The 13,217-nt window shown below is 38.5% G+C and overlaps 2 protein-coding genes across 3 annotated transcripts; one reads left to right on the forward strand and one right to left on the reverse strand.

Annotated features, from left to right (window-relative positions):
• Positions 1-1,727: 1,727 nt before the first annotated feature.
• LOC136343691 (U8-agatoxin-Ao1a-like) lies at positions 1,728-6,619 on the reverse strand. 2 transcript variants are annotated; one of them, XM_066290580.1, is made up of 3 exons: positions 6,471-6,619; positions 3,355-3,427; positions 1,728-2,661 (listed from the first exon to the last, which is right to left on the reverse strand). In XM_066290580.1, the coding sequence occupies exons 1-3, from the start codon at positions 6,544-6,546 to the stop codon at positions 2,526-2,528; spliced, it is 285 nt and encodes a 94-aa protein (XP_066146677.1). In that variant the 5' UTR covers positions 6,547-6,619; the 3' UTR covers positions 1,728-2,525. The 2 variants fall into 2 exon arrangements, with proteins under 2 accessions (XP_066146677.1, XP_066146676.1); XM_066290579.1 differs by having other exon boundaries at positions 1,728-2,694.
• A 2,552-nt stretch (positions 6,620-9,171) lies between these two features.
• On the forward strand, positions 9,172-11,963 carry LOC136343762 (nose resistant to fluoxetine protein 6-like). Its single transcript, XM_066290688.1, has 13 exons — positions 9,172-9,346; positions 9,401-9,597; positions 9,651-9,862; positions 9,915-9,973; positions 10,029-10,106; positions 10,164-10,527; positions 10,582-10,717; positions 10,769-10,956; positions 11,005-11,198; positions 11,249-11,380; positions 11,458-11,600; positions 11,653-11,764; positions 11,826-11,963. Exons 1-13 carry the CDS (start codon positions 9,172-9,174, stop codon positions 11,876-11,878), a joined length of 2,043 nt encoding a protein of 680 aa, XP_066146785.1. The 3' UTR covers positions 11,879-11,963.
• The last annotated feature ends 1,254 nt before the right edge of the window (positions 11,964-13,217 follow it).

Consider the following 13,217-nt stretch of genomic DNA (forward strand, 5'->3'; position numbering starts at 1 on the left):
AATTTATGCCACAGGTTTCGATACAGTATCCAGTGCTTTTTAAGGCTTAATAATTGCCAGTGGTAACGTAGAAAAAATTAAAACTGTTAGACAAACTTTCTTCATCACGCTCAAATGTTGTAATAAAAGTTCTCAGAGAAAATTTGCCGTAGGGACATTTAAAGAGCGGAGATAATAATTAAATTCTGTTGTTTCTCCAGAGACGGGGAGATTTCTCAGTGATTCATCATTTGTCACAAAAATTTCTGCTCCCTTGTACCGTCAGATACTTTTCAGAGTGCTTTAAGTTTACATCTCTTATGGATAGAATACACAGTATTCCTTTCACGATATGACGACAAAGACACCCTCCACTCTCACTCTGCATTTCGCCATTATGACACGTTTGCCGTTGTTGTTGATTCTCTCATATTCCAATTTATGTTATACCTACACGATACACGTACACAATCGCACAATAATATAATAAATGGCGTGAACTAGAAATATCGTAAATTCGCCTTAATCTTTCATGTAGAGAGCTCTTTAGAAAGTTTTTCTTTTACTTCCCACGCGTCTCATCCGAAAGAAATTGTAGTTTTTCCAGGGCTCGGCGCACTTAGATGTTGGATTTAACATGAAAAGGGCTAACCATTTGTGTGTTATAAAAAGAAATATGTCCTTTATTCAATACTGAAGAGAATTTCCTTTGACTCAGATCTCTGGGGATTCTCTTAAGCCGTATTAAAATCCATTATTTACAATAGTTTTAGATTTAATTGCTAGAAAGAGCAGGTCCGTCTCGAGATGACTTTGCCATGTAGTTATATATTTATGGTACTAATATAAGAAATAATTTTTTTTAGATCCGCAGTACGTCACTTGAAGCCAGTTCCTAATGGCCCTCTTACCACTCGATCTGCCCTTGACGGGGAGGCATTACTCTCACTAAACCAAAACAAAAAAAAATCATGCCATACCAAAATTGATAAATTAATCTAAAGAAAAAGTTTTATGAGACCATGCACCTATGTTACTGACCACAGGTGGACTTGAAAAAAAAGCAGAACATTTTTTGAGTTCTGAAATATTGAAGTATGCCAATGATGTACTACATATTCCATAGCTGAACAGTTCAGTACTGTACCCGGGACCCAATGTGTCTCTGAATATCCTTTCCCCCCCTCATCAGATCATTAAATGAATTGATGTATATACTTTATCATTAATAATCTTCGCTCTGGAAATTTTCAAAGCTGCATATTAAGCACCTGTATTAGCCATAGTTCAAAATGTATAATTTAATACTGAATAATTAAAGCGCATTCGTCGAGATTCTTTTCCAGGTCACGCCACCAGCTCTTTGAATAGATTTCCAGAAAGGATTTAGTGCTTTTAAGGGAATTAGGAGTGGACTTCGTAGATATTTGCAAATTAACTGCTCAATTCAAAATATTATGTAGTCGAAATCTTTGTATGTCTGATATTGTAGGATTCGCACCTCGTTAAACTGGTTATTTGAGTTTGATCAAGAATAGACGTGCGATTGCCCAATTTTCAATGCTCCAGACGAAGAGGCAGTTACAGTCTGATGTGCTCAAATTGATACCTGAAAGGTCACAGTGAGATGCGAGGTGTCAAGTGTGCCGATTTGAAAACTTTCAATGGGAAGATCGGGAATGTTCATGATGTTATGAGCTGAAGTCTAATGAAGGGAGTTTTAGGAACACGGAAATGAAACACTTACATTTAGGCCAATTGATATATTATATTGACAGAATCCTGAACGTTGTACCCTTCTCACATATAAATATGCTTATGTAATAGTCTCTAATTTATGTTAAAATATGTTTTATTAATCGCTACTGACAAGATTTTCTCCTGTGGCTCCCATCACCACGTTTTAATGCCCCTATAAACTATACATTTATTTGTTAACTAATACGTATTTCCTTCGCGGTGCGGGGGCTGTCGAGATGTTCGAAACGGCTTTGAGGAGTGTTAAGCCCCAGGGCCGCAAATTAGGGAAATTAGACACGCCCTCATCTACTGAGAATGTGGCTGGATTAACTCTTAGTAGAAAGGCGGCTAATCCTGATGTTGCCACGAATTTAGCCGTTCAATTCAAAATGAGATTTGTCGTGGCGGCATCAGTAAGAAAAAAATTAATCGTCCAATTTAGACAATAGCTCGCAATTCACACGAATAACAATCAAAGGAAATAGCTATATTAAATACTGATATTCTCGTCAGCCAAGATACGAAGCAAGAGGTCTGGACCATCGCGTTCAACCCCCTCCAGGAGCTTCTTAAAAATAGTCTAAAAGTCAGTCTTGCAAAAGTAAATTATTAAAAATAACTTTTTTCTCTCGATTAAGGGTTGAAACCGCGGTCCGATTCAGAAGTCCCGTTCATTTGAATGACCCAGCTATAGTGAACAGAATCGAAGTCTATGTAACGATTGGTTTAGTGACAAACTGAGCAGAGATAAGGGGAAATTAGACAGTGAGCTAGGCCATTCAAAGCTACAATTTTAACGAGAAAAGTTAGCCCCATTTTTGGAAGAGGCCCATTCGTTGACACCGACAGTTGGAACCCCACAAATTGCACCTGCATGAGCTGTTATAACAGCAATCGCTTCCTCTGTGATCGCAATTTCCTCCTCTTCGGATACAAGCTCGTCTGAAAAGGTAAATTATTGAAGAGCTCTGACGTCTGCAAAATGGAAATTAGAAATCACTTTTACAACCACATCTAACTATATTACTAACAGAGAACATGAATGAAACACGTGCATCGCTCTATATATCTACTAAGCTCATGTAAGGTATAAGTGTGGTGGATGTGGTTATAATGGATTTCAGTTTTCTTATGAGGGGGAGATGAACTTGATCAAGTCAGATTTGTCCAAAAATTATTAATATTTATCTGAGTGCCCATACAGGCACTATCATGAGCGCCTTAAGAACTGAAGCCGCTGATTGGCCGCTTTCGAAAAAAAGTCTTCAGGAGCTTAAGGAAATTAGCAAGAGCACTCTGATCAAACTTTCTTACTCGTGAAGTACCTGTTGCTGTTTTTAATAGTCGCACAGAAAATCAAGTGATACAAAAATTTGAAAAAAAGTCTTTATCGAAAAGTAGGAGACCGCAGAGCAAAAAGAGCTAGTAAGAGTCTACTCGTAGCGCCGCGTCTCCCCTATTTCACTGAGGCAGTTTATATCAAGAGAGTCATTTAGTGTTTAAATGTTTCAGTTTAAACTAAACTAAAAAATCTAGACATAATTAACTACAAATTCAGCTAGAATTTCCCATTTTCTTATGTATAAACCTAATGGGAAATTCGATTCATTCGTGTGTGCACCATTCCAAACTTACTTTTGCGTAGGCGGTAGCAGCCTGTCGACGGGATTTTCAGAATAATCATCTTCTGACGATGGATATCCCTGGTCTGAAAGTTGAAATTAAAATTCAGCAAGTGTCTCAAGCAGGCAGTCGAATGGTCTAGATGAACAATACTCTTTTGAATAAAATTATTTGAGGCAACAAAATGGCATTCCTTTCGCATTAAACCTCAATAAAATGGCTCGTTATCATGTTAACGACCGCGAAAACAAAACTTCAAGAGGGTCCATGGTGATTAATTCCGACGAGAAATCGTTAATTTAACTTTTCATGTCAAGACCTATTAATTTGCCGTATTCAAGTAGGGCTGGGCGAGATGTTGCTATCCTCACTACGTTGCAAATCATTTTTCCTGGTAAATTGCAAAACAGAAATTCGTAAAATTAATTTTAATCTTCAGACATAAATTTCATTAATGTCACCCTGAGGCGGGAAAATGCCTCCAGAAAACATATAATATGCAAAAACTAATTTTCATTAATTACACTTCGTCCGCCTTCAGCTTTGCTGGAATTTAGAGTTTCCTGGAAAATATGCTGCCTTTTAACCCGTTTTCCTGTCTTGAAATGGATTACTGGTAACATACACAAATCACCAACAAGAAGTATTAAACAGACTGATGAGGGTCGGGATACTTATAACTTTGTTTTATTCTCAGACGTGTCTTCAATATTTGTACGAACGAAGTTTTAATGAGATTTGTTCGGTCTGATAATTTAGGCTGAATTTTTATTGCTCTTTATTTATGACTCTAGACAACCAGCTATTAACTGGTTAATCAAACGGGAATATAGAGCCAATTTAGAGAAATTTGCGCCCCTGTCGGGTACCAATTCGTGTCGATAATTAGGCGCGAGTTTATTTTCTTCGCCTCGTTCAATTTAATCAATGAAGCCAGAGAAAATCGTTCGTAACTCTGCCATATCAATCGTGAAGGTAATAACTTTATTACCGCATGAAGTGCGAATTTTCAGCAATAATTTAGATGCATAGTCAGTACTTCGTTTCGGTTAGTACAGGTTAGTTCGAAGGTTTCCGACCGATCACACGAATCGGCAGCATCGATGAAGTGCTGAGGTGTAAAAAAAGGTTACGAGCACTGCTCTAACACAATAACTACAGGGGGTTGAGAGGATTTATGCGAAAAAGTTTCTTTAACTAACAGGGGAAAGGTGCGTTTATTAATTTCTATATTCCTCAAAGATTCGGGGGCTGGAAAAATAGGGATTTCAATGGGTAAATTAACCTTAATTAAGACACAGAATTAAACAAAAGTTCCGAGGGTTACAAGTGAAGAGTATAGTATTCACTCATTGAATTTCACTAAAACTATTTTCCAAAATTTTGAAGAAAACCTTCGTGCAGGGTCAAATTACTGGGTGATTGGAAAAATTTGCTTATTTCCAAGATGTCCCATGAAAAAAAATCGAATTCCCAAGACTTAAAAAGAATCATGTCGGAAACTCCCTTTACGAAGTTTTGGCAACGTGCCCTTATTAGTCCTTACAGCACTCAGAAACGAAGAGAGATGGGAATAAGGATTTCCAAAGGGAAATTATCGTTAATAAGCAGCAAATTAAAAAACTCGCGCAACATACTGGGGGTTTTATGCGAACAGCAGTTCTTGTGCTCGAGTTTTACCGAAGATGTTGCCCAAAATTTTAAAGAGTACCTTCATGAAGGGTCAAATTGCTAGAAAACTAAGAAATTCGTCAATATACACAGTGTCGCGTAGGAAAAATGGAGTTCCAAATTCTTAAAAAGAATCATGTTGAAGGCTCCCTTTAAAAAGCGTTAACAATATGCCCTTATAGAGCTAACAAAAATATGTATACTGGTTTCTATGGGAGAATTAACCTTAATGGATAGCAAAATTAAAAAATCGCGCAACATACGGGAAGTTCTATGTGAAAAGTAGAACTTTAGCGCCCAAAATGTAAGGAAAATGATTTGTTAAAATAAAAAAAAATTAGAAATCCCTGCAAGGGAACGAATAGCAAAATATTCTGCAGGGACAGTACACTGCCAAAAAAATACAGTAAAAGGTGTTGCATGGAGGAAAATTGCTTTCGAGCCTACAAAAGGGACAAAACCCCGTAGCCATACAGACTTGCTAAACAAATTGTTTTCCACATTATCCCTTTCAGAAAATGTCTTTTCGTGCATTGTGCACAAATCCATTCACCAACCACGAACTTTATCGATTGTTACCTAATCTAGAACGAAAGTTTCATATTACACATTGAACTCTGTTCCTGCCTTGTCGGTTCCACAGCGCAGCAAAAAGCCATTCTGGTCCTGATGTGCTCTGATTTAGTTTCTGCAGCCGGTGATGCAGCAACAGTTTGGACGTTTGCCAAAAGAGCCAGAAACAAGTCGATACTTGTTGATATTTAGAGAAGATTTCCCAATTTTTTGGGCTCTCTGAGTATTTTAATATGATCTATTTGCCACGTTTTCAGAGCCTGACTGAAGCCATTAGAGATATAACATATCAGGAATAACACTCGGGACAATATGGGAATGTTGACGTTCCTCAATTACATGCATATATAACCGGAAAATTGATTTCATGGATGAAGAACATATGGAGAGTCGTGTCACGTTTGGTTAAGCCCGACAATAATAATTTGCATCGTTCATTTGTCAATTTTTGAAGGAATTTAAATAAGCCCCTTCTGCTTAAATTGAACGCGGATGAATGGATCTCCATGGCAGATTAACGAAATGGAAAAGTTGAAAGATTGAGTTTCCATTTGCTTCGATTGACACCACCAAGCAAGGCTTAATAGGATTTCCAGTGGGACAAATTAATCCGTCCCCTCAGTTTTTCTTCCGTCTGTGTGGATATAAAGACGCAAAATTACAGAAAAATCTTCGAGTTCGAAAATGAAAATCCCCGGTTTTCCAACGTGGATGATAGAACATTAAATCGACTGCTGAAAACGGACGACTGAGCGCAATTTGAGACATGAGCACCCATTAAGATTAAGTTGTATCACAAGTTGGCCCAAAAGTTGACTTTTAAAGTGGCCCAAAGTAAATGTGAACAATAATAACTGTGATGAAAAGCGTCTTATTTCACTTACCATCATCGAAATATGGCACAGCTGCATGTGCCAGGACGAGCACGCAAGAGACCAACACGAGCCAAGCGATCTTCATGTCTTCAATGGAAGACGCCTGAAAGCGCACTAAGCGTCGGGACGCCGAGTGAACGAAGGACGAGGGCTGTGGACGAGGCGACGCTTAAGGGACGCCCAAAGCTGTACCGAGAGCATGCGGTTTTCAGCATCACACCCACTGCCATATGGTAACTTTTTCAGCGATGATAACGATACAGCTTCTTATAATTTCGAAAGAGGCTTGGATGATTTTGGCATCCCCATGTCGGTGCAGGAAAGCAATTTTGGGAATTCCAGCAAATGTTTGTTTGAGTAGAATGGGAAATTTGCGCGATGGACTTCGTTATGACCCATATTATCATCGTTAAATCGTGGATATTGTGACGTGAGCAAGACGTTAACTATTCCCGAGGGAGCGGTGCAACAATTTTTCATAATTTTATAGGATACGACCCACCGGCATTTGCGTGCTAAAGTCCGGCCCTTCTATGTCCATTGCAATACACTAAAATATGTGGAACAATTATATCGAGAGTCTCAGTTGGGATCAGCCTTAATTAAAATAATATAAGCTTTGTGTCTTGCCCTTAATCCCGGTTACAATCAATTAATCTTGCTTAAAAGGAAAGGCGTTCCGAGACCTCTGCGTGAAACTTTGCCATATTATTGTCTCTCCAGGTGGTAAAGGGCTTAAAGTAGATGCAGCACCATTAGGGGCTCCGCATTTATCTAAAGCCAAAAATTAATTTCTATTTTAAAAAAAAAGCCATGAGGAAAAGAGCAACGACAAATTTCTGCCATCACAATATTGAGATCCAGCGCAACTGCTTTATTGCGAAAGTTAACATTAACAAAGATACAGAGTGTTAAAGTCTAAATTGTATTTTTGATATTATTCCATATGTTCCAAATCTTTTGACTTGTGGTACTGAAATTTGGTACAGCGGCGTTTTCAGACGTGGAAAACAAAGTGGTACTATCGATTATGTTGCAGCTAATAGGGGCCGCCACTTGAGACCGTCTTGACTAATTAAAAGGGCCCTACCTTGTTTCTTCGTAACTTCAGCAGTCCTATTATTAAGAAATATTATTCTGTCTAATATTTTAAATAAAAAAAGGTGTACCTGTTAGTAGTCTCAAAACTTGACGGTTACCGAGATATTTACATAATGTCCAGGGTGTTCTATTTTTCATGGCACTATTAAGAAATCTCGCTCAGAAATGAACATATTTAAACCAAGTAAGCCATACTGTGCTACTTTGTCGAAAACTAAATCACAGTGCAAACAATTTTTTCACAGGTCTATTTGTTTTCTATTTTTTTAAATAAAGAGTAAAATAGAAATTGTTGCATTTTGGTTAGATGAATACAAAAATCTCATATTACCACTGAACTTTATGCAAAAAAATCTATGAGAATCCATTTTCAAAATTACAAAATCCTTTCAAATAAAAATGTTACAGAAGGGGTTCCCGAATGTAACAATTGCAATGTCACTCTCCATCGCAAGAAAAGGTCTATGAAAAATTATTTATAACATTATTTATTGCAAAAAAAAGTAGCACAGTGTTGCGTAAACCTTTTTTAAGTATCTTTATTTCTAAGCGAGATTTCTTAATAATTCTCTCAAAAGTGAGATACCCTGTAAATCATGTGAATACCTCGAAAACTGTCAAGTGTCGAGACTACTAACAGGTATATATGTACCTTTATCATCTAGAATGTTGAACAGAATGATATTTTTTTGTTAATAGGACTACTTAAGTTGTATAGAAAAAAATGAGGGCTCTTTTAACTAGTCATGACAGTTTAAAGTGGCGCCCCCTATTAGCTAGAATAAAGCCGACAGGACTAGTTTGTTGGAGACATCCAAAAACCCCCGGATACCAAATTTTAGTACCATAGATCAGAAGGCTGTGAAGGTATGAACTGAACTAAAAAAAAATTTTACTTTAACGCTCTGTATCTGTGGTCATATTAACTTTCGGGACATAACAATTGTGCTAGATCTTAATATTTCGATGGCAGAAATCTACTGTTCCCCTTTGTCCTACTACCTTTTGGGACTCCCTATATATGAACAGTCGCTCGTTCTCCCTGATTTTCAGTTATCATGGAAGGAAAATGGTCATATCGTCGACCTAGTTTTTCTCCTCTTATCAAGCTCGTACTCAGAAGAGGTCGACCCTGAGGCCAATACTTAGGAACGTCAGTGGCGTACATCGTAATTTTCACAAGTTCGACTGTTTACTCGACTCCCTCCATCGACCTTCGATACGATCTTGGTTGGTTTTTTTTCTTCCTTTGGCGCGGTCGTGTAGTCAGCGGCGAATCATGGAGTGAATACGTCCCCGAACACCCTCGCCGAACTGTCCGGTAATATGTCCTTCACTCTATACAAATCCACTTAGAAACTTCTCCAGTCATTCAACTAACGACCGCTATTAAATATTCAAAAACTCGCAAAGAAAAAACCCTCAATTTAGAACTTTTAAGGTGACGTCTGGTGCAAGATCTAATTTAGCGAAGGCATATAAAGCAACCCAGCCAAAGGACATCTGCATTAATTTGAGAATGCATAACTTAAGCGATATTTCCATTTTAGTTGTGCTGCTCTTTTCCGGTGGCAGCTTGTGTTGTTTTACTAAAAACAATGGACTTGAGATGGTGCCCCCTGAAACAGCTAAAACAGCCGTGAAGTTGAATTTAAAGCAAAATTTGCTCATGAATCAGGTGGTTGAAATTTATACCCTCAAGGACGCGTTAGGGGAGCCTTGCAGGAACCACTCTCAAGAGCTCGCAATGGCCCTAAGGAACTTGGAGGAATGGGCCTTAAAAAGTGGCTATTTAAAAAAAAAATGAAGCGTTTTGTGCAAAAAGGGCTTTGTTGCAGTGTTCGATTCGTCCTCGAAACTTCAGGCGGGTATATTACATGGAAACCTATTTGACTTTGGCGACTACAGGCAATGCATCTCAATCTCCCAAGTAAACTTATCGAGACCCCTCCGGGGCAAGCATTGCACCCTGAAACTCCATCCAGACGAATTTTTGCTAAAAAAAGTGCTAAGCTTCAGGGGCGTCTCAACAAAAGCAAGTTTCCCTTTTTTCCTCCTTCACGCCCATTACCGCTAACGAATATTTAGAGATGGAGCAAGATTAAAGTATTCGTACAAAACTCCACCTTAAGTTGGTCCATTTGCGTCCCAGACTCCTGTGAAGTCCCGGATGTATTGCCCCATTTTCAGAAGCTAATCAAAGGCTTAACGGAGGGATTGAACCTAAGTGTCAGTCTAAGGGAATCAGACTGCCTCATTGAGGATAGAGAAAGTTTTAGCAGCATAGAACTCGTGGTTATGTGAGTAATTATGAGTTCATTGGGGAAATGAAGGGTTGCAAGGCCTTTTCAGCTTCGGATCGTTGCTTTACGTGGCGGGAATTGGAGCTTTCACTATTGCTGACGCCCTCAGTAAGGGTTTGGTCTAGAAAGAAGATAACTAAGTTTGATTTTTTTTTTTTGTTAGAGTTTCAGTCGGGGGTGCTGGAAATCTTCTCGCTGAGGAACAGCGTCAGGAAAATACTCGCCCAAAACTACTCTAAAGGTCGTAGAATATTCCCCCGAAATTTCCCCCTTATTTTTCTCTAAATCGTAATTTTAGGAGACTTGGACTGCATTCACGGGCTGCGCGTCCTTAGCACTTGTTACGTCATTATAGGTCATCGTTACCTCATGATGATGTTTTTCCCAGTGGTTAACAGCTTGCAGATCATGGACGTAAACCCATTGAAATCACTCAAATTTCTGGATATTGATTTCCAGTGTTTATTTCAGTGGATTTTGTACTACAGGAGCACAGCAATAACTGGAGGGACGCTTTGCGTAGACACCTTCTTCATGATCAGTGGCATGCTCGTAAGCACCGGTTACTTCACCGAGAGCTCCAAGAGGGACATTAATTGGGCCATGTTTTACTTTTACCGATTCCTACGAATTACTCCACCTTTAGCCGTGGTCGTTTTATGGTAAATTCCTATATTGTATGGAACTTTGTGCAATATGTGCTTCACCGTCACAAGGCACTGCATGGTAATCCAGCACTTTGGATCCGGCCCTTTATGGAATGATATGCTAGACATCGTGCAGAAACCTTGCCAGGAGTACTGGTGGGCTACAGTGCTACATATTCAAAACTACATTCACCCCTACCCTTTGGTAGGTACCATCAATGCTTTCTACAATTTATTACACTACCGAATTTTAAAGTGCCTCACTCAAACTTGGTATCTCACCTGTGACATGCAGTACTACTTCCTATCCCCCATAATCCTGATCCCTTTGAAGAACCATAAGGCCCTGGGTCTAATTAACTTGGCGCTGATCTATGCCGTTTCTGTCATGGTAAATTTCTACCTTGCCTGGGTTAATGAGTATAATGGTGCAGTACCCGTAACGTAAGTTGCTCATATCACACACAAGCTCATTCACGATCAGAAAAATAGTAATCAGCTGTTTGGGACCAAGTATTTCCAATTTCACTACATAGCCCCTCATGTAAGGGCATCTACCTACATTATTGGTCTGGGACTTGGGTACATTTTGCATCGCAGGCCTCGTGAGGGGGTTAAAATTCGGAAAATATGGGCTGCAGCGGGCTGGATTGCTTCTATAATCGCAATATTAGCCTCATTAATCGGTGATAGTGATATATTCGTTTGATGATAAATGTGTGAAAAGTCTTTTCAGGGTGTCACATATTTTTCTTAGAGGACCATGTATACAACCAATTGGAATCTTCGCTCTTCCTTGCCATATCCAGATCGACCTGGACTCTGGGCATTGCTTGGATTGTGTGGGCTTGCGTAAATGGATATGGGGGTCAGTGTAGATCATCTTCGGTCTTAAATGAACTCAGGAACAATTAATTTAATCCCGTAATTGATATTTACTTTCAGGATTAATCAACGATATTTTATCGCTCCACGCCTTTCGAATTTTGGGCAGGATCAGTTATGGAATGTATCTCTTGCACATGGGTATCCAGTATATGATGAGCGGGGCGGCTAAAACACCCGGATATTTCTCTGATTTTCTTTCAGTAGGTTTGATGATAATTAAAGAAAATTTCATTTAAATCGGGGCTTTATAAGCTTCATGCAGCAATGGCGGATTTGTGCCTGATGGTCGCTGTAGGGTTTTTATTCACAATTCTCTTCGAGGCACCTTTGGTGCAGGGTTTGGCGTTTTTAATAGGGAAAAGAGGTGGGTTTGATTGTGTGATTGTTTTGGAGGGAGTAATGCCAATTTTCTTTTTCGCGGGAAGCTGGAAAAGCACCAATCAAGGTACAACCAGTGAAGAAATTGGAAAATGCATGAAAATTTACACGACTATATACTTCAAATAAAGATAATCTATTTAATATTTCTGGTATTATGTTGCCAATTAAACGCTTTAAGTGAGGATTTGCTTTGTTTGCTTTATTATCTTTATGACCTAATGAGTCACTGGACAACATCATATTGCTCACAAAAATTATGACTTTCTTCCCCTATGTGAGCTAGTTTTCCTTTGGTGGCGCTTCGCCTTTCTACCGATTCACAAGCTACAAGTACGGAGATGTCCCTCAAAAAACATCAATCAATCATTAATCGCAAAAAAATTTTTAAAGCAAATCAGGAATTTCTCCAATATTCTAATGTGGTAAATACTTACAAATGACTTAAATTAAACGTAAAAAGTAAAAAAGTGGAACTTCTTAATACGCCCTCGTACAGGCCCATGTCTCCATTTCAGACAACTTACAGATGAGTTTGTGTAGGCAACCAGATATACGCATAAACCTACATTTTGAAACAATTTACTCCTTTGACAGTAGTACGAAGATTTAAGAAAATTTTGAAGATATGCGGTTTTGTTGAGGAATATGAAGCATAATGTACTGTGTGTCGCTTTAAACTTGATACGTTTTTGTTATGGCATTTATTTAATACAGACGTTTGGTGTTATCAAGCCCAGAGAATTCCCTACAGATTCAGGTATTTATAAGTGTAAACAAGGGATCTGGAGGTGTACACAAACGAGATTAAAGAAAATCAATCAATCTATCTGGTTTCTGGCACCTTTGAGATCCCAAAGTCCTAGCACGTAGTTACCAGTGAGGCTTAGAATCTGGAACCGAGGAGGTATCGCTCGATATTTAAAAATATCACAAAATGAAGCGAAATTTTCCAGCAGTACGTGTTCGCGTTAATGACGCATTTGGGCATGAAAAAATTCAAAAAAAGTGTGTTAAAACATGGCCTACGAATTCTGGCTATGTCCCCCTGATATACCATACATCATTATAAAACCGGGGCAGTCAAAAAAGTAGGCCATATTGCCGCATTGGATGCGTCACAATGGTGCAGGCGTCCGAATACGTCATTGGAAGTTTTCGTGCACGCAATTTGTATGCATTTTGTGTGTGTATTATAAATCTATGATTTATATAAACTGCGAATAATAATCCATGCTGCTCAATATTCACGTAAATTGACTTTAATATCGAGTACTCATCATTTGTTTATACGATATAAATCCGTTCCTTTTTGGTACCAAATGTGGTTTCCATAAAACAAAATATTAAAATAATGTTTTTACCATTAAAACAATGATATTAAGTGCTACAAATAAAACTAAAGCGGATATATTAAAAATAACATGTTATTTATTAGA

The sequence above is a fragment of the Euwallacea fornicatus genome, chromosome 15 (assembly GCF_040115645.1).
Source record: "Euwallacea fornicatus isolate EFF26 chromosome 15, ASM4011564v1, whole genome shotgun sequence".
NCBI lineage: Eukaryota > Metazoa > Arthropoda > Insecta > Coleoptera > Curculionidae > Euwallacea > Euwallacea fornicatus.